At 42.0% G+C, this 21174-nt stretch overlaps 1 protein-coding gene and 1 pseudogene across 6 annotated transcripts in view; both read left to right on the top strand.

Moving 5' to 3' along the window:
* Nucleotides 1–2604: 2604 nt before the first annotated feature.
* Nucleotides 2605–3378, top strand: LOC147879517 (uncharacterized; annotated as a pseudogene).
* An 11144-nt stretch (nt 3379–14522) lies between these two features.
* LOC147879516 (UDP-Glycosyltransferase superfamily protein) overlaps nt 14523–21174 on the top strand; it is a 57716-nt gene continuing 51064 nt past the window's right edge. For 3 of the 6 annotated variants that reach the window (XM_087371583.1, XM_087371581.1, XM_087371584.1), the window contains exon 1: nt 14616–14914. In XM_087371583.1, coding sequence (XP_087227709.1) covers nt 14795–14914 — 120 coding nt within the window. In that variant the 5' untranslated portion in view covers nt 14616–14794. Of the gene's footprint in view, nt 14576–14608; nt 14915–21174 lie in introns of those variants that run through there. The other 3 variants (XM_087371585.1, XM_087371586.1, XM_087371582.1) reach the window with 3 other exon arrangements.

Here is a 21174-nt window from a genome sequence, read left to right as displayed (position 1 = left end):
TACAAGCTGAAATGCTGGACCAAGAAGTACCTACATAGGTAATTTGCAAAGTCCCCCAAATACTTAGCCTATTTGTCATGTCTGATTTCAGGGAGATTAACAATTTCTCGTGACAACCGACTACCAATTCTTGGGACTCCGTCGAGCCCACTTTTATGATATTAAACGATAACTAGTGTGCCAACACCAGCGCACGCTATCCTAGTGTTTGTCTTTCCAGGTATGTGCTGTGCACTCTTTATATCTTATCATTAATAATGTTATTATTGTTACAGTAGCTGCCGGTGATTCATTATCCATGCAGTTCGTCTCTCCCCTGTTTGCATCCAAGTGCCGATCATTTTTTCGTGGACACAACTTTTACACCTCTAGATGTTTCAGAGTACGGTTGTAAGATGTGCCTAAAAACCATTGCTCCAACATCCCGAACCTCTCAGTCATGGTCCTAATTTTACACAACGAAGAAACTGAAGAGAAACAATCACCCACTGCCTTCAATCTTGCCGCATTTTTTTCTCTTTCTTCCGTTCATATAGCCCCTTGGATTCTGGCAACTATTAGCGAGTGTCACTTCTAATTCATCACCAGTCTCAGCAAGTTTTTAATTCTGGACATTTTGCTCCACATCCCCCCACGCCTGTTGAAGCTCAAGGCTTTATCTATTCCCAAATACGCCCTCTCCCAAATGTACCTAGTGCTACTCGTTAGCCTAAGATTGCCCATGAGGGAGGTCATTTGTTCATCGAGAACCCTTCGCTTTTGATCACTCCATGACGAGGGAAGTTCAAGGGAAAGATGAGTGTCAAGTCCCTTAAGTGTTTGTTCCATGATTCCGCTAATAAGGAGGATGAGGGGAACCCCTTGCTTTCTACAACTACCGATAAAAACGTGTGCATGAAGCTATCTATTACATGTTTCCATGCAAGGGAAATGCGGAGGAAATGGGGGAGTTCAATGGCAAGAAGCGCACCTGTGTGCTTGTTTGAGTCCAAGGAAAAACCCTGAACTCCTTCGGCCACCTAGGTGCAAGAGGCTTTGGGCAAAGTGCCAAGCCAATACCACACCTCCATCACTCCTCTGCAACCCTACAACCCTCGCTTCGCAATCTTCCCTTTCAAAGCGTGTGAACCGACCCACCCTCCACTGGTGCTCAAACGAGCAGGGCATTTGCCTTGCGTGTGGAAACAAGTCCCTACAAGATCGGAGTTTGCTCAAATGCCAAAAGAGAGGTTCTTGCTCTTCGATCTCTACCAAATGTCTAATCGCTACACGCCCTCATGTCCCCTAACTCTATTTGCTATAATACATTTTATTGGCACTTGATTTTCCCGAAAATATTCAAAAAATGGCAAAAAATATTCATACAATGGTACTACAAAATTCCTGGTGGAACTGCTTATCATGAGAATTGTTAGCAGGCTCCTATGATCTCTTATATTGGATTTTTCTAAAAGATACATAGTGTGTATACTACAAACCAAGGGGACTAAATGCATTGTAGATTTGACAATTTACCGAGGCTTACAGGAATCGGACCATGGAAAATATGTCTAGACAGATTCAAGTAGGTGATGCCAATTAGGAACCTAAATCAGAAGGGATGTCGCCGTCTAGAAGATTCCCTGACAAATCCAGGGATGCCATGGTTCTAGAGATATACAAGTACTTTAAAAATTTGCCTTTTCCAAAAATTGTCAAATTGTCTAGGTAGAGACCTTCGAAACCATTCAAGTGCAAGGCAAGGTTAGGATTCTGAAAGGCCGGTAGATTAATTCTCTATGGAAGACTTCCTGAGAATTGATTGTCGGAAAGATGAAGCACTTAGAACAGCGGAGAAAAATTGAAAGCTATGTGTCTAGTTAGGGAGTTGTTTTGCATCATGAGGACGCAGAGGGATGGCAGTTTACTGAGGACTGCTAGCAATGTCCCTGATAGGGTGTTGCTGGCTAGGTTGAGAATGGCCAAATTGGAACAATCTCCAAGTACGCGAGGAAGACCACCACCGAAAGCATTCCCTAACCAGTCCAAGACCACCACCAAAAGCATTCCCTGACCAGTCCCCCACATTGCATGTTCATATTGTAGCTACTCATGAGGCTCAATCAAGTTGGTGCATGATGAGCCTATGAGAGCCTTCGCGGTACTCTAGCTCGCTCGCTCAATGTTGTAGCCCGATTTTCAATTTTCTATCCGTTTGTTGTGCAGCTTGTCTGTTGCAGCCATATGTTATGCTCGAAATGAGTCTGGTGTGCTTTGCCTTTAATTTTCATGAGAGCCCAAAAATAAGGCAAGGAGACAAGGAGGCCTTAGGAGACACAACACAGTATATTCGAGATATTGTACGCTTTTGTGGTTAATAACTTGTTCTTGTATGCTTAATAACTTTTCCTTGTATGCTTTTATTGTCCAACTAGTCTCCTCAAGCCCCATCATCTCATCAAGTAGCAGCATCACGATCAACCTTCAGGTATTTTCTATTTTGAAGCCTCTTGGGCTTTCTTTGTATGCTATTGAAGTAATGCTGGGACTTAATTGACCTTGTAAGTCTATTCTATGCCATGCGATGACTTCTTTTTTTAAATGCATTTTTGTCACATTGGTAGGATGGTAAAAATAAAAACTTCTGAGAGGAGGGGGAGAGGTGGAAGAGGAGAATGAGGAGGCAGGAGAGGTGGAAGGACAAGTAGCAAGAGAAGTTTGCAAGTGGAATCTACACCAAATTTAGAGATTCAAAAAGAGGTTGAAATTGGAGTTGAAGAGGATAAGGAGATGGAAGACTTTGAAGACACTACTATAATTGTGGAGGAATCTTCTAAGAAGAGAAAGAAAGAGGATAAACAACTAGATGAGGAGTTTGAGCAAGAGTTTCCTGTTGCACTTGATATTGGCCAGGGGAAGGATGTTATTGAATCTCTTGCAATCAATCCTGGAAAGATTGCTCCCTTGATCCCATTATGTCGTTGTGTTGTAAACACAAGAGTGAGAGGCCTACGAACTAATGTGGATAGCCTAAAGCAAGCTCTAGAGGTAGAAAAATATATTCAATAGAAAGGAATGCTTATTTTATCTACAACACTTCCGGATGGTGTTTCACAAGAGGTGACAGATGAAATTGAACAATCATGGGATTCTTGTTGAAGGAATGTAAATGCAAAATTTGAGGCACAGATTGTTGATGATGCTGATTGGTCATTTTTGTCTCGAAAGATGTTTTTTGTGTGGGAGGGGAATCACCGTACTGTTGCATGGATGTCTCTAATTGAAGAGAAATTCAAGACATCAAAGGCATGGCGTATTCGAGTTTTAGCAAGTTTTATTACTCCAGAGAAAGAAACAAAGATGAAGCTAATAGCTGCTCTTCAAAAGTTCAATCTGTAAGTGCGAGTTCTTGCTTATATGTGTTACCTTTTTTCGAGCTTTTAAGGGTTTTGTGAACAATTCTTAATATGTTTGAAGCTACATATTTTTGGGGACGAGCATTTTCTGAGCGAAATCTTCCGAGCGTCCGAGCGAAGGAAAAAAAAAGCTTCCAACTATGCATAAATATGGCAAAAATCGATCAGAAGAAAACATAGTTTCAATTAGAAATATGCAAAGTATTATAGCAATGCCTATTTTATACAAAAATCTTTAGGTGAATCTGTAGGAATGGTGAGAGAATAATGGGATGGATTTTGAAGAAACCCACATGTAGAGTAGACTTCTCTATGAAAATTCCCTTATGATCCTGCTTACAACTTTTACTTAATAGGGGGTGACATTGAAAACCCTCTCTCAACCTATCTTCATGAAAGAGTTTCTTCAAAAAAAACTCATTGAAGCAAGCCATCTAGGTAGTTTCGCCAGCGAAACCCCTTTGAAGCAAGTCTCCCAAGGTAGTTTCGCTGGCGAAACTACCTTGGACAGCACTTTTAAAAGTGACATAACTTTCATATCCAATGTCCAAATATAGTCATTCAACCACTCAAATTGATCGGAACACCCCATTTGAGCACATCTGTGGAGTTATATTTTGGAAAATCTTTCATATATAGTATTAAATATTACATGTATTTTATGAGAGTGATATATAAGCCCAAGTTAATACTTATTTATAGTAATTTAAACTTCTTTAGAAACATGTCCATAAATATGCTATAAAAACACTAAAAAGATATTGCCATATGATATAAATGTGTTAATAAGTAATTATATATGCATAGTATTATTACAATATTGAGAGTGATTATGAGGAATGTTTCTTAAAGGAATCAACACTTTTTTAAGGTAATAACAGGGGTACAAAGGGATGTCTCTAAATAAGAAAATTATGTTATGTAAAAATGAATGAGTGACTAGTCTGTATATTTTTATGATAAAGAGATCTAGTTCTAGTGAAAATAAAAGTGTAAAAACCATGTTTCCTAAAGAAAAACATTTTGAAAAATCTCTTGAAAAACACGCTCGGATAAACCTGCTCATAGGTTTTTGCTCGTAAAATTGACGCATCCCATATTTTTTATTTTTCAGCCTTAATGAAACAGCAATTACTAAAACAAATCTCAAGGATTATTTGTACAACACGAAGACAATGTGTTCATGTGATGAGAATGAGTACTTATCACTTTTTTTTGAGGAAGAAAAAAAGACACTTGAAAAGCATAGGGCAAATGAAAGCAATAAAGGATCAAGTACTTGGTATCCTTTGACATCTCTGATGCTAGGGAGAATGGTATTTGCAGTAAGTTTCATACCATGTCATGGATGTCTTTTGAATTAGAACTAACTAATTCATTGTACTCATTCATTTCTTTGGAATATATTTTAGCCACTATACAAGCAAGATTATGAGGCAAAGCTAAAGGAACTTCAGCCAAATTTGAGTGTTGCTGATATGGAGAAAGCACTTAAAAGTATTCGAAAGGATGTGAATCTCAAGTATGGTCAAAAAATGATCAAGGTATGGTTAATTTAATGATTCTTAACATAAAGTTGATTTTTTAAAGTGTTCAAGTGTTTTTTGAGATTGATCATATGATGTTTGTTTAGAAAATGATCAAGGTATGGGATATGCATGTATTGTATGATTAAAAAATACAGTTAAGTGTGATGATTGCATGTATTGTTTATATGTAGATTCTGTCTATTGTCAAACCAACAAATGGTGAAGATTGGTTTAATATCTTGTGGAGCCTCCCATTTGATGATAAATCATCCATTGTCACATTGGAAAAGTTGTATAACATCTCCATTGCAAAAGTCTCAAAGGAGACACAACTAGCAACCCTCAGAATCTTAAGGTCAGATTCAAATTTGAGAACAAGTTATGGGATGCCAAAAGCTGATAGAGAATTCATAAAGTGGATGGCGAAAGAGGCATGGATGGATCAGTTGCTTTGTGAATCTGAGAGGTTACTCTCTCAGGTCTTGGTTGTTAGTCAACAAGCTAGCTTTGTGCTTCCTCAAGATCCTACGTTGAGAGAGTATTTTGGGGAAATACAAGCAATGAACAGACTTGAACTTTATGAAGATTTAAAGGATTTAATGACTGTTGCTATAGTTGCAACATGACAAATGGAGATGACAAGGGCATCTTGACGATTGGTATTTAGGTAAGCAATACATGTTTTTTCCTTTTCAATTAAAAATCCATCCTTAAGTATTTCACTTTTGTACTAAGACTCTTATTGTATGCAGATTCTTGCAATCCTTAAAAGCTATTGGTAAGATTGAAAAATTGTTGCCCATATGTCAAATATGGACAAAAATTCAGGACTTAAAATTCTGTATGTACTCTCCAAACATGATAGAAAAAGAAGGGCAACAAGTGCTCTCTGAGTGGGAGAGAAAGAATTGCCCATGGTGGCTCGATATGAAAAAAGGATGTTGCATCGAGGAGGAGGTAGAGCTATACACACAACATAAAAAGGGAGAGATGGGTTCATCAAGCTCAAATTCAGTCCATGAGGATGATGCAGTCATTGAGGTTCAAAAAACACTTGAGAAGATGACTAAAAAGGACAAGGATTCAAGTATGGAACTAAAGAAGGGTGGTAGGCCACCAAAAAATCCTAGTACTAATAATGGTAAGTTCTCTTGATTTTTTTAAAGCTGTTATTTGTTTGTGTAACATATGTTGTTATCAATTTGTGTCTTTATATATGTGGTGTGGGTACAGATGTGCAGGTACTACAGTCTACACCCATTTTGAAAGGATGTAAATGGAAAGATAGGTCTGTCCGCCTTTTGCACATTCCATTGACCTCTCTAACTTTGAATCGGAGTGGCACATGTGATGCTTCACATTGCAAGGTTTGGTGCTATGATTATGTCGAGTTTGGGAAGCAATTGTCTGTCTCAAACTTCACACAAGCCTATATAGACATGAAGGAATACTTTGTGGGTCTTGGAGGTGAAAGAAAAACAAGAAATGGTAAGAGTGTTGCTTGGGCTGTAGATTTTGTCATTCTTGATCTGCCTACACAGCTAGAAGCTCTTGGAGTAGAGGATTCCACATCTCCATCTTGGAATTTATTAACAGAGGACCACGTACGCTACTCCTTGCTAGTAGCGGCCACAGTTGTTTCAGATTCTGGCTTGGGATCCTAGTTATGTGTGCATCTCATGTTCTTCATTTGGTTGAGCATTATGCTAGGATCAGTAGATTGGAGTTTGCATGTCGAATGTACATGCAATACTTGGATGCATATTGTACAATCAAAGTTGGTGGTATTGATCATAAGGTGAGACAATTGTCTTACAATGACCTGTTGAAAGAATTCATGCTCTTGTATAATGAAATGGCTTGTCCTTATGGCATCCAAAGCAATCTAAGTTTCCTTTTTCCTTGCCCAAAATAAAACACTAAGAGTATCCAAGCAATATCTACAATGCAATATGTACAAAACAAGCAAATACAAGTGAATTTTAGTATATTAAAATTGAAAATGGAAGCAATGATACAGGATTTGAAGCCAAATCTTCCATGGCTTATTGGGAATACGTTGTACCTAATGGTCATACTAGCTTCGATATGTACTCTCATGAATGAAGTACGTTGAATTCATGCCATGTATCTATTTGTTTCAAAATTGCTCTTTTTTTGGACCAAAATTGTGAGTTTCAAAAAAAGTGGCTCTTAGGATATTCCCACTTTTCCTAATATGGTATTCTCTTTTTTTTAGAAGAGGATATCTTTGTGTTTGAGGTTTCTAGGGTGATGCTTGAGATTTTTTTTTCTAAAATGTCCCCTTTCTTGTTAGATTGGGAGATTTATTGAACCTTGGAACAAAACTAGTTTGTTCTGAAATTCGAACTCTAGATTTTCCATAGTATCATCATTCTGAGGTGGGAGGTGATGTAAGAGGAAGGTTGGGGTGTTCAGGCTCCTTGGTGGATTCTTTGTAACTTTACTTTAGTGGAAGACAAGGCTACTATTGGTTGCTTCATGCTTTGCCATGATGAAGATATAAAGCCAAGCTTACATTGTATTCACTGCTCCATCCTCTATCATTTTCACTATCTACCCAATTGGTATCAGTGTATCCATAGAAGTGTAAGCCAAATGGCTTGGCATATTGCAATCAATAATTTGTTATTCATTTAGGTATCTAAGTACTCTCTTCACTATGATGATGTTTGTCTTCTTGGGTTTTCACTTCAGCTACCTGAGCACACCAACCTAGAAGTGTAAGCCAAATGGCTTGGCATATTGCAATCAATAATTTGTTATTCATTTAGGTATCTAAGTACTCTCTTCACTATGATGATGTTTGTCTTCTTGGGTTTTCACTTCAGCTACCTGAGCACACCAACCTAGTAAGGGATGTCATGCTTCATGATTTTCAAATTACATAAAAATGCCAATTAGTTGTTGATATTGATGAGGACCCAAGGGCTGCAATTTGATGTTGCTTTCTATAGGAGTTAGAAGTGGCTTGCAGCCAAGTAGATGAACTTGCTTAAGTACCCTTTGTGTATACTTGCCCTGAGAGATGCATGTATCATTCCTCCATATATCTATCACAAGAAACTCTTGGAGTTCTCGTATGTCCATGCCAAACTCTAAAGTGAGCTAGCCTTTTGCTTCTTAGATGTTGTGTCCATTGAAACTACTGATGAACAAATCATCAACATAAAGAACTATAAGAAGGATGTCTTTTGTAGTCTTCTTGATGTAGAGTGACAGATTTTCATCTTGGTTGAAGGCTAGATGCAAGAATCTTGCATTCAACACATGAGGTGCCTATTCAAACCATAAAGAGATTTTTGTAGCTTACAAACCTTATTTTCCATACCACTAACACCATATCTTGGAGTCTGTGTCATGTAATTTTATAATCTTGAAGTCCATAAAGGCATTCTTCACATCCATCTAACATATGGTCCAATCAGGTGGAGCAAGAGCTGTGGACATCTTGATGCTAGAAATCTTTGCAAAAATTGGTGCAAAAGACTCTTCATAATCTATTCAATACTCAGGGGCATATTCCTTGGCAACCAACATGGCTTTGTACTTGTCAACTTCTTTATCTAAGTTTAGCTTGACTTTGTAATCCCATTTGCAAGATATGTGCTTTTTCTCCATAGGGAGGTTTGTCAAATTCCAAGTATGGTTCTTGATAAGAGTATTGTACTCTTCATCCATTGTATGTTGCCATTCTAGAACTGCAATTCTTCTTGGAGTAAGGTCAACTCTTCAAATTCCATCACTTTGGCCATGAATGCAAAAGTGCTTTTATATAGTTTATCTTTTTAGTTACTTTTGACCATTGAGTAGATCTTCTAAGCCTTGCAAGGTGCTTGGATTCAAGAGCATATTGCTACACCAAGGCCTCATCAACAGGTTTTGTTAGATTAGAGAGTAGAGTATTCCTTTCATGCATGCAAGTCCTTTTGGATTTAGATGGGGGAAGAGTCAATAAAAATTTAACCTCCTCTTGGCCTGAGACATGGTAGAGAAATTGTTTCTTAGCTTATTGACTCTGATGGTGCTTTACAATTAGATCTTGATGCTATCTTATTGTATAGCTACAAACCTTTATGCCTCCCTTCTTTCAGTAGATTGTGACACACTTGCCAGAGATGATGCCCAATATAGAGTTTGGAAGGGTAATCTTTCATTTTTACTAAAGCGACCAGTTTACATTTGCAAGCCATTCTTCTAGATTTCATCCATGATGTGCAGATGGGCTTTGTGCATGGTTGAATCACTATTTATAATATGTTCTCATTTTGGAAGGCTTTGCATTGGGCTATGCAGAGTGACCACAGGCTTGCCATTCTACTCTTGGATTTTGACAAAGCTTAGGAGAGAGTATATTGGGGTTTTTTAGAGGGTACCCTTCTACGCTTTGGATTTTCAGATGCTTGGATCAGAGGGGTTTCTTTGTTGTATAGATCAGCCCATAGGAAGCGCTTATCAGAGGGGATAGGGTTTCAAATCTCTAGATCAATCTATTAGGGGTGCCCTCTTGCCCCTTCCTATATTTATTTGTGGATGACACAATGAGCATCTTCTTGAGATCCTAGGTAGGCATCATTGGACTATGCCATAGGATGATGAGATCTTGGACAGTGAGCTAGCCGATGACAATGCTACTTTTTTGGATGCCACTTCATAGAATCTCACTTCTTTTAGGGTAGCTTTGGATTTTATTTTGCATTGTAGCAGGTGCACATATCAATTGGAATAAATCCAATGGATTTTGGATTAGGAATGAGAACATCTAGATTGGCAGACTAGTTTCAATTTCACTTGGATTCAGAGGGGTTTTTGTCAGATACTTTGGTTACTAGGTTGCCATGGGCATCTCTCCTTCATAGAACTTTGCTCCTCTGTTGGAGGGCATAAAGAGGCAACTCCTTTTTAGAGTTTAGTTAACTTATGGTTGTGGTCAAGTAAGGAATTTTCTACGGAGTGGGCTAGATGGTTGAGCAAACATTGAAGCCAAGGTGGCATGGGAGGCCTTGATCCTACCCACACAGGAAACCTTAATATCATTGATCTAAACTTGTAGTGCAAGGCCTTCCTATGCAAGGTGGTGGTTAGGGAGAATTTCGCCAAGACAAAAACCCTTGAAAGACTTTTTAATTTGATTCATATAGTCCTCTATGCCTTCCATGGTTTGGGAGTGGCACTAGGTTGATTTTACCCATCTCAGGGCTCCCTTCGCTACTCTTATGGATTTAATACTGAAAGCTTGGGGCATCTTCAAGAGTACTCTTTGGAGAATTCCCCATCCTCTCAGGAAGAGATGATAGGTAGCTTCTCATGTGGAATGAAAGCATACTTGACGATCATGACATACCACTTGGCACTTCTCATTATATGTAGTGGTCTAGAGGGGAGAGAGGTCCCGCTTCCTCTATGGAAGCTTGGAGGGATTTCAAAAACCTTCTAGATGATCATAAACTCCACCTAGTAATCACTTCAGAGGAACTATAGGGAGAATTTAGGAGATTGATATAGCCATACCCTTGGATTGGGTTGATACTAGTGACATAATGAGCTATCTCTTTGCTTGGTGCCCTTACAAGGCTAGGTATCCCAATTCAAGTCATAGGACTACAACGGTCAAACAAGAATGCTTTGGTCTTTGTTCTTCACTCTTGGGGCAGGTTGTCCAAGTTTATAGATGGGGATATCCTTGTTGGAACACTGAAAGGAAAGAGTAGAGTTGACACAAAATCAGAATACTTGCTTATAGAATGAAGAAGAAAGAGGTCCTTAAGTAGGCACCTCATACAAGGTCACTGACATCACTGATGACCTCAAAGCTCCACAATCATCTCCTCAATCTGCTCCTAGATTCACTCAATCATCCTATGTGGCTTTTCCACCACCTAACTGTGCTTGTGGGCACCTAACTGTGCCTCTAGCACTCACACATAGAAACATAAGGTGTGCCTGAGGCATACACCTTGAGATATCCCAACAAACCCCCCCTCAAGGGAATGCCTCAAGCTATGTCAAGGATACATCTAGTCTCATAGTTTCTCATGCCATCTCATGGTGGTCAAGGATAAATCTATGGCTAGGTTCTCATGCTAGCAAGGGTTTCCTTGGGTGTAAGGTAAACAGAAAGGGATACAAACAGACCTTCCAATGGTTATCTCCCTTGCATGTACATGCACACAATGTCTGCAAGAGGTACCATGGAACAAAACATACACATGGCCTACATCATAAGGTGACCAGAGGTGTTTACAAAACACACAACACACAATAGTTTATTTTCATTCATTTTGGAGGACTATCCAGGCTGAGTACCTTGACATAAAAAGAGTGATCTGGAGCATACATAGAGATGAGTTTAAAATGCATAATCTTCATGAGATGCCTCATCTTGTGGAGGCAAAATATCCATGTCAAGGCAAGGTCTTACCACATGGGCAGTGTCTAGTGCCTTATAAGATGGTACTATGATAGAACAAGTGGATCTGAAAGTCATATCCTTCATGAGAACAATTATCTTGTCATCTCCATAGTTGTGTAGAGAAGCATATCTTAGGTGTCTGACCTTCATCTTTTTCTTGTACTTGGAGTCAAATAAAAATGCCATGAGAGTGTAGATCTCTGTATTTGCTTCCTTTTTGGCAACCATTGTTTTGGCAATCTTCAATAAGGAAGTCAGGTTGGCATTTTCATCCTTTGTAGCATAACAAGACATTGCTTTATGTTTTGGCTTTTCACATATTTGGCATAAGCAAGCCATGAGAGGCTCTAACCCAAGTATTGGGTAGTGTCTTCTCTCTTACAAGGCAAAAAGAACTGAAATACTTCCAAAGTATAGCCACTTGTTGTAGCAAATAGTAGTGACTAGTTTTCAAACAATGATGCTTCTTCTTACATGCTTCATAGAAGTGGATGAAATAAACATTTTCCAATCAAAACCAGGTCTAGCAAGTCAAAACAAAACTGAATCCACACTTGTACTGAAGTTATTGAAAGCTTCAAAAAACCAGAAATGCTAGAGTAGCATTTTATGTAGCATCATCTTCAAAAACTTGTCCAAAACTGTCAAAACTGAAAAGCTGAACTTGGAGGGCTTGTAGCTCACTCTTCAAAGCAAGGAAAAGAGGGCTTTCTGAAGCAAAAGAAAGCTCATATACCAGAGAAGGTCCAGCACAGAGGTTGGACGAAATGGTGCGCACTTTTGCCCGGGAGAGTTGCTACAGGCTGAAACTGAGTTTTGACGATTTCTCCCTCGTTACTGAACCAAATGACTTGAAAAATGGCTCAAAATCTTCGTCTTGAGGTCGCCCATCTACTCCTAAGAGGGCTCAGGCAATGGCGGAGTATGCAGGGAGTATTGAGCAACAGAAGAAATTCGCTGTTTAGAGAATGGCAGCCACCACAGACGTTTTTTCTTCAATTGCTTGCAGGTGGAAGTTCGCCCATACTAGAGGAGTTTCCAGCTCAGAGGGTTTGGGCAATGGCTGTTTGTAGATGGAGAACCAAGCTCTCAAAGATTTTGGGAAGAAAGAGGAAAATGGAGAAGAAGATGATGATGTGGCAGAAATGGGCTCAAGGGGGATCAAAGGGCTCTGATACCATGTTGGAACACTGAAAGGAAAGAGTAGAGTTGACACAAAATCAGAATACTTGCTTATAGAATGAAGAAGAAAGAGGTCCTTAAGTAGGCACCTCATACAAGGTCACTGACATCACTGATGACCTCAAAGCTCCACAATCATCTCCTCAATCTGCTCCTAGATTCACTCAATCATCCTATGTGGCTTTTCCACCACCTAACTGTGCTTGTGGGCACCTAACTGTGCCTCTAGCACTCACACATAGAAACATAAGGTGTGCCTGAGGCATACACCTTGAGATATCCCAACAATCCTTGTGGATTTGCTTTTCATTTTGTCAGGATTTTAGGTCTTATGGAGCAGTGTTTTTTGGCTTTAAGATGGTATCAAGACCCTAAACCAGATCACATTCCCATGGGATCAAGGAGGATTTGGCTCTATGGAGGTGTCCCCATATATAAAGTATTTGCAGAGGGACCTTGGGGAGTAGGAGTGGATTGATGCAAGGCAATAAGAGAAGAGCCTCCTCTCCTTTCACTATATAGGGTTAGTAACGCCAAGAACTTTGATCTTAGCCTTAGAGATTGGAAGCCCACCAGAGCTCCTCATTGGGAGAATTGTTAGATTTTGATGACTTGTAGGGATCTTGATTAGGAGAATTTTTAGATTACTGATGACTTAAGGAGATCCTTTTGGAAGAGACTTTGGAAATCCCTTAGGAATAGAAAAATCACTCTTTTCTTTTAGCTTTCTATCCACGGAGGGATTGCACTGAACTAATGGAGGTCCATGTTTGGCAGAGTCTCTATTTTTTGTCCTCGTTGCCTTTTATTCAACATTGTTTATGGGACTATAGATAGGTAAGGACCATTTGGAAGGGGCACTTTAGTTCCTCCTCCCTTCTTCATGACCTAGGGCTTGGTGGCTTGGCTCTCTTTTAGGGCCTCACATATTTTATGGAGGCATGACTCTTCTTGGGCTTTTTTGGTTTCAAGACATAAGGCCAAGTCATGCTCTTAGGTTGATGTTCCTGATTCTCCTCACAAGCCTACACATGCCTCATTGGATACTTCCTGTGAGATTTTGGCGAATATTTCAACAAGATGTTCAAAGGCTTAGGATGTCTCCCAGGTTCACCCTTTACACATGTTGGCAAGTACATGGATAGACATAGGGGCCTCCCGCGCAACTTCTACTAGGAGGATTGAGGTGGCAGAAGCAACCAAGAGGACTGTTTTCCTTATGGAGTAGAGTGGCTCCTCATTTTTCTCGAAGTCCTCCATAGGGTTGAGGTGGCAATTTCATCCTTGGATTTTTTATGGCTTTGTTCCTAAGCGTTCCTTCTCACTTTTACATTAATTAATTAGTCGCTCCTCCACTTTTTGTCGCATTGAACATGCATTAATGTAACCTCATAGCTCCTTCTACCGATTAATTGTTGCTCGAAGGGCATCATTTCACTTAGCCTATCCCTCTCTCCTCCTTGCTCCCTCTTGTCTCCCCTCTCCCTCCCCTCCGTCCCTCTTCTCTCCCGCTCCCTCTTTGCCTTCCTCCCTTTGGGTAGCAGCGCTCCTCTCTCTGCCTTCCTCCCGTTGTTTTGGACCCCAGCCTCAACGCTTCTAGACTGTTTGGCCTCCTATGGCTTTCGGAGACTTCTGCAGGCCTCCCATCCCACCCCGTCCCTTCACCTTAATCATGTCTCGAAAATATCCCCTTAATTTTTGCCTCAATTGTGACCAGGCGTTAGGTTAATTTTGTAATCCCTCGTCGCCTGCACCATAAACTTTTTTTTTAATAGATCGATTAATACGTGCATTCTATCGACTGGGGGCCCTATTTGCCCTCTTTGGGTGTTTGGTTTGCATGATGTATAACTACCATGAGCTGTGCTCTTGGTGTTTCTTTCATACTTAATAGTAGACATCCTTTCCATGAACAAAACAATAGAACAAGGTGAAAATTTTGCCAAAGGCGATGGGACAATATCACCCTTAGATTAGGAAAACCTTTAAATCCCCTCACGTTATTTCCATGATGTAAGGACAACCCCACTCTTAGAGTAAGACAATCTTTAAATCCCCTCTCCGTTATCCTTTGATGATAGCATTCATTTAGCGCCCTTGCACAATCGCCATAGATAGAGAAAGGCAAAACAAACTCTTAGGCAAAAGGACAGGTTTATGGTGTGTAATTGAACCGACGAGTGCTAAATTAATGTGTTCTTCGGTTAGTCAGCTATGGTTGGTGTTTTGGATGGTGCTATGAAACGATTTTAAGGATGTCCTTGTTCAAAGCTATAGAGGCAAATACGACGGCGAAGGAAGAAATGCATTCCGGGCGGGCACCCAAAGCTGTCTTCATCGCATTTGGCACTAAAGGAGACGTTTTCCCAGTTGCTGTTAGTTTCTTGCCACCTTTTTCTTTTCGATCAGTTTGTGACTTGGATTTCCCCGAGTTCAGATAACGCGACGGGCAGCTGACCAATTTGAACATGCTAGGAATGCGCCTTGGTATATTTTGCAATGGTCATTTTATCATAAATCTTATTATAGTCGAGTGTGTCAACGAGAAGATTCCTAGCCCACCTAGAGGCATGATTAGCTCCTTGGAGAGACAAGAACAATTGTTGGTATAACGGGCTGCTTTCTACTCGAAGACGCATTTTGCTTTGCACGGGCAAGTCAGTTGATCAGCATCAGTGGGCAAATGACATGCCACAAATCTTCAGCTCTTGTGGCTCGAGAGTGAATATCCTCCAATGCCTATAACATGCGAGACTACAAGACAATCAAGCCAGCAGGAGAAAAGAGTTCAAGGAGAATGAAGACGATCAGGCCCTTAAGGTCTTCACAAATTTTGTTGAAAATATCTTTGTTTCGAGAACAGATGTGAGAAGAATATGCTGCTACATATCCATGCCCAACTGTATCCCATATCATGAGAGGAGGACGTACTTGTGCGGTCTTTACTCATCCCCCAATTTTCACATTTGAAAAATTAATAGAGTCTGCTTCTTGTTTTTGAGTTAGCAAAAAGGAGATCTTTATCATCCTCCAAAGTATGTGTGCGCTCTCTTTTTTCCCATTGTGCTTGTCTGCCAGTACTACAGTTACAAAATACATGATCATCGAAACAATGAGCATGCGTGTGCTCTTGTTGTGGATCCACTGTGCATGTCATGACGTATGTGCAGAAGTGTACATATGGGAGAGAGAGTGGCTGCATGCGAGAGATAGAGAGCTGTTTGAGGCCGAAAAAGATAAATAGCATGTAAACTGCAACTATGTATAGAGGCTCACACGTAGGGAGCTGACACTTATTCTCTTACACCTGTCAAATGAGATGCTCCATCAGCTGCGTGGAGAGAGCACTCACAAATACATCCAAATAAATTTGAAGGTCAACTTGGGTTACTAAGGTTATGATCTTCAATACATCTCGAGTCGTCATGCACGATGAGCATTTCACATTTGATGGGTCCCCTGTTGAGGTAGTTTCATCATACACTTGTTTGGGCGTCGTCTTTTCTAGACCCACCTTCACCATGAGACCCGCGAGATGCAGGCGCACCTGAGCAGAGGATATGCTTCATTGGCTAGACTAGAGAGACAATGCTTCCGCTCTCATTTTCAGGATTCACGGACCAAAGGGTTGCTTTTTGACTCCTTGGTCCGCCTTGCAGGGATGTATGGCAACCCATGGTGGGGGCCATATTTGTCGGATACAAAGTGGGCCAGGGTGGAGCGGCTACAGGTTCACGGATGATCCGTGGTAAGCCATCTGTCCCTCACCAGATCATTTGGGCAGAGTTGGGGTCACCCCCATTATAGCTAGATGCTGCATTTGACTCCTTGGTCCGCCCTGCAGGGATGTATGGCAGCCCATGGTGGGGGCCATATTTGTCGGATACAGAGTGGGCTAGGGTGGAGCGGCTACAGGTTCTCATGTTATCACGGATGATCTGTGGTAAGCCATCTGTCCCTCACCAGATCATTCGGGCAGAGTTTGGGTCACCCCTATTATAGCTAGATGTTGCATTTCAGGTCATTACATATCTATACCGTGTCAGGGAGTATGGGGATTACACATCCGGGCATAGCAGGATACCATGGCTGGCACTGTCCTCTTCTATGACACTTGTAGCAGGGGGAGATCAGAGGTGTTGGTATGCATGCACAGAGAGATGGTTTGCAGGACTAGGGCTCCATATAGACAGACTACCTCCTTTCCAGTACAGCATGGATGCTCCTTTCTCTCCCCTCCTATCACACGAGGTCAACCAAGTTATTTGTGAGGATCTACTACAGCTACACACATTTCGGACTTGGTTGAGCCCGAGTGATCTTCCAGTGAAGCTGATCCACCAGGATACACGCAGATTCACCTATCCCACTCGCTGAGGATCTCTCATGGACAGTTCCGGGTCTCTTCACACAGACTTCGTATCGAGAGCGGCCGAGTAGAGCGGTTACCCAGGGAGAGGTGCACTGTGTGACATGCAGGAGGTTGAGACAGAGGAGCATTTCATCTTCAGGTGTCTTGTTTACTATGAGATCCGAGGATGTTTCTACTGTCTCTTCAGAGATAGTTATGGGATGTTGGCCCATGTCCTCTCCTACCCAGACCAGCGATGCTTGGCTGGTTTCATTCATGAGATGCTTAGACACCGCGATAGGATATTCCGAGCCAGAGACAGGAGCAGACTTTTCCCTCGACTGATACCTCTCAGAGCTCTATCACGGAGTTCTTTCAGCTAGATCACATAGACCCTCACGAGGCGAGACCTTGACATGACCGTGACCCGGAGCCTGTGACTCGACAACTCAGACAGAGGGTTGACTCACAGATCACACTTGGGGACATCCCCTCCTTTTGTTTAGGGTCGGAGCCCGATTGACGGGGGTCACAGTGGCCTTGGTTAGACGCAGAGCTATGACCAGGAGACGTACCGGGACTGCACCCTTGAGGGGGCGACATTGTTCTATTGCTGACCTCATGCCTCCACTTCCACAGCCTCATCCATCTTGATGTCCTGTTGCTGACGATGATGATGATGCCGACGAGCTGAGGTCTCGTGCCACACGTAGGACAGCCAAGACATCAGAGTATCGGTTGATGCCTTCAATGCTAGTGAGTAGAACTGCTTTCTTATCATTGTCATCAACTTGAGCTTCAAGAGCCTCAAGCTGGTGGATGATAGAACTCAATGTACTCAAGTGTTCTGTCAAAGGTTGATCTTCATTCATGCGCAAAGAAAAGAACTTTTGCTTCAAATATACCTTGGAGCTATTGATTTTGTGGCCGAAGAGCTGATCCACAAATCTGCTGATGCAGACCTGTTTTTCAGCAAGAAGGGAGTTGCCTCGCAAGGGGCTCACTAGCAGGAGTGCCTAGCTGTCAAAACAGCCCCAAAACCTTACTCAAAATGTTTCGAAACACCCGAAACCCGCTGTAGATAAGTCGACCAGTAGAAGGAGGTGCTGCAGCAGACACAAACAACAAAAAGAGCAGTCGCCTTTCCAAGAGAAAGCCCAGGAGTGCACCAAAGTAGGCGTCTAGGACTGAAGTAGGAAGAAGATGCTGTCACAGGTAGAAAACAGGTTCAAAACAGGCCACCTTTGCTGAGAAATGCCTTGGAGTTGCAGCAGAAAGAAATTGCAGCATTCAATGAGCTGAAAGAAAAGCTATGCTTAGATCCTGTCATCATTTTGCCAGACTTGCGAAAACCTTTTGTTCTTCAATGTGATGCAAGCGGCAATAGTGTTGGTGGAGTACTTATGCAGGAAGGCAGAGTGGTTGTATATGAGAGCAGGCTGCTCCGAGATGCTGAAGACAGCATGAATGTATATGAGCAAGAGTTGGTAGCTGTAATTCATGCTCTTACTGTGTGGAAGCACTATCTTTTAGGTGCTGATTTTTATGTGCAAACTGATCATCAATCGTTGCGATACTTTCTCACTCAGAGAAAGTTATAAGAAAAGCACATGAGATGGGCAATCTATTTTTCATTTTCAGATTGTACATGTGGCTCGAAAGAAAAATGTAGTGGCTGATGCACTTTCCAGAAGGCCACGTACGGAAGCTATGTCCAAGAAATCATAGGTATCTGCAGTTACCATTGCTTATCACAATGAGCCAGATGCCATGAAGGAGCAATATGCTACAGATGATGCTTTTGCACGTATTTATGATCAGTTTATGGAGGGCAATAGGCATGATCATTACATACTTAAAGAGGGATTTATGATGATGCATGGAAAGCTGTGTGTAAGGCAGCCATTGAGGCATAAGGTGCTCACTGAAAGTCATGCCCCACCGTATGCAGGACATAGGGGTATTGAGGCCACAGTCAAAGCAGTAGAGCACTACTTTTATTGGCCTTTACTATGGAAGGATGTTGAGGCTTATGTCAGGACATGCATCACTTGTCAAAAGGTGAAGTACGACAGGCAGAAACAGCCGGGTTTCCTTCAACCTTTGCCTATACCAGATAGACCATGGCAGAGTATCGCCATGGATTTTGTTTTTGATCTCCCTCGCACTCCTTCTGGTCATGATGGCATTTGGACCATAATTTGCAGATTCAGCAAGATGGCTCATTTCATTTCGGTAAGGAAGAAGATTACTTCAGAGCAGATGGCAAAGGAGTTCTTAAAATCTGTTTCCAAGTATCATGGGATGCTTGAGTCTATTGTGAGCGATAGAGATCCATGGATGACCAGCATGTTCTGGAGAGGTTTGTTTGAAGACATGGGAACCTCAATGCTGTTTTCATCTTCTTATCATCCACAGTCTGAGGGTCAATCAGAAGAGGCAAATTCTACAGCTTTGGATTTTCCCCGATGCTATGTGTCTGAGCACAAAACAAAGTGGGAACAATACTTGCCACTGATTGAGTATGCATACAACAATACAGTGCACTCTTCCATGGGTAAGGCACCATTTGAAATAGTGGAAGGAGCGAGGAAGATTCCTCCTATCTTGCATACAAAGGAGGATTTGCGGGCAGCCTACGAAAAGGTTAGGTATGCCTTCCAACGCAGCCAAGATAAACAGAAAAGAGCTGCGGATAAGCATCACATGGACTTGGTTTTCAGTGAAGGTGATTGGGTGTTGCTGCGTTTTCTTAAAGCACGCCTCAGGAACAAGAAAGGGAAGGTAAAGCTGTACACTAAGCTGAATATGAGGCACTACGGCCCCTTTCAAGTTCTTGAGAAGATCAATGAGGTGGCTTACAGGCTGAAGCTACCTGAGCAGTGGACCATCCACAATGCCTTCCATGTTAGCTTACTGAAGCCTTTTCATGGAGAAGTGCCACAGGATATGCCAGTTGAAGAGCAACCTGAAGGATATGAGAGTTATGACCGTGACCGGGAGCCTGTGACCCGACAACTCAGACAGAGGGTTGACTCACAGATCACACTTGGGGACATCCCCTCCTTGTTTAGGGTCGGAGCCCGACCGACGGGGGTCACAGTGGCCTTGGTTAGACGCAGAGCTACGACCGGGAGACATACCGGGACTGCACCCTTGAGGAGGCGACATCGTTCTATTGCTGACCTCATGCCTCCACTTCCACAGCCTCATCCATCCTGATGTCCTGTTGCTGACGATGATGATGATGATGGTTGTGATGATGCAGACGATGATGCTAAGATTGATATATATAGTTGGGAGATGACTATGTTGTACTTAGGACTTAGTACTGTCATTTTGCATTGGTGTGGATGCTCGTTTAGTAGCTCCACTACCACAGCTCATTGTATTAGGTTTTTCACTGTCTCATAGATCCATCGGTCTTCCGAAGACTTTAATAAACTTTCTTTCTTTCTTTCTTTCTCCCAATTTGGTCTGCATATCTGCACCTTTTGCACATCTAGGTTCTCTTCTTAGATGACGTGGCACTGAATCTCCACATGTTCCAATCGATTGTGAAACTCACCTTTCAGAGTTATGATGGGATCATTGATCCTTTAGTTCTCATTTCATGGCTTAATCAGTTTGAGAGCTACTTTGCCATAGTTCCCACGGAGAAAGAAAGGAAGAAAGAAGTATTAACGTCTATTGACTAGAGGAGGTCTCATTCTTCTCGTATACCACTCGCATCGGGGCTCGTCTACAGCTAGAGGCAGCAGCATGGTCTCCTTTGAGGGAGCGCCACTGGCTCGAGCAGGATGTTCCGCGAGAGGTCATAGGCCGATTTTGGCCCCGCCTCTGGACGAGTTTGCGTTCGCGGAAGATCTCTTACTTCTTCTGGCTATTGGCGCATGGGGGTCTGCCCATCGGCCCCTGGCTAGAGCAGATGTGGATTGATGGCAGATGCACTGGTTGTGGGGATGGGGTTTTGGAGACCATCCCGCACTGTCTTTGGGGTTGCCTCGCTGCACAGCGGATTTGTTTGGCGGCCCTCAGGATTGTTGCTAGCATGTAGAGGATGAGGAGGGATTTCATGTGGGGGATGGTGGCCTGGCTCACGGAGGGAGGCCACGCCTTTGCGATCGACCCTGTCACGCTGGCTTATAGGATACATGGACAATAGGTTTCGTGGATTGAGATCCATGATGTAGTTCAGCCCACCCGCTCACCCCCACTAGCTCTCCTGGAGGATGGTGTTTAGGAGACCGTCTCTAGCATCACCGCCTGGAACGTATGGGTGGC

This window comes from Dipteris shenzhenensis, chromosome 33 (genome assembly GCF_047967505.1).
Source record: "Dipteris shenzhenensis isolate YYH24624 ecotype China chromosome 33, Dip_SZ_1.0, whole genome shotgun sequence".
Classification (NCBI taxonomy): Eukaryota; Viridiplantae; Streptophyta; class Polypodiopsida; order Gleicheniales; family Dipteridaceae; genus Dipteris; species Dipteris shenzhenensis.
The sequence above is the reverse complement of the archived record's forward strand: the minus strand, read 5'-3'. Positions and strand labels throughout refer to the sequence as shown.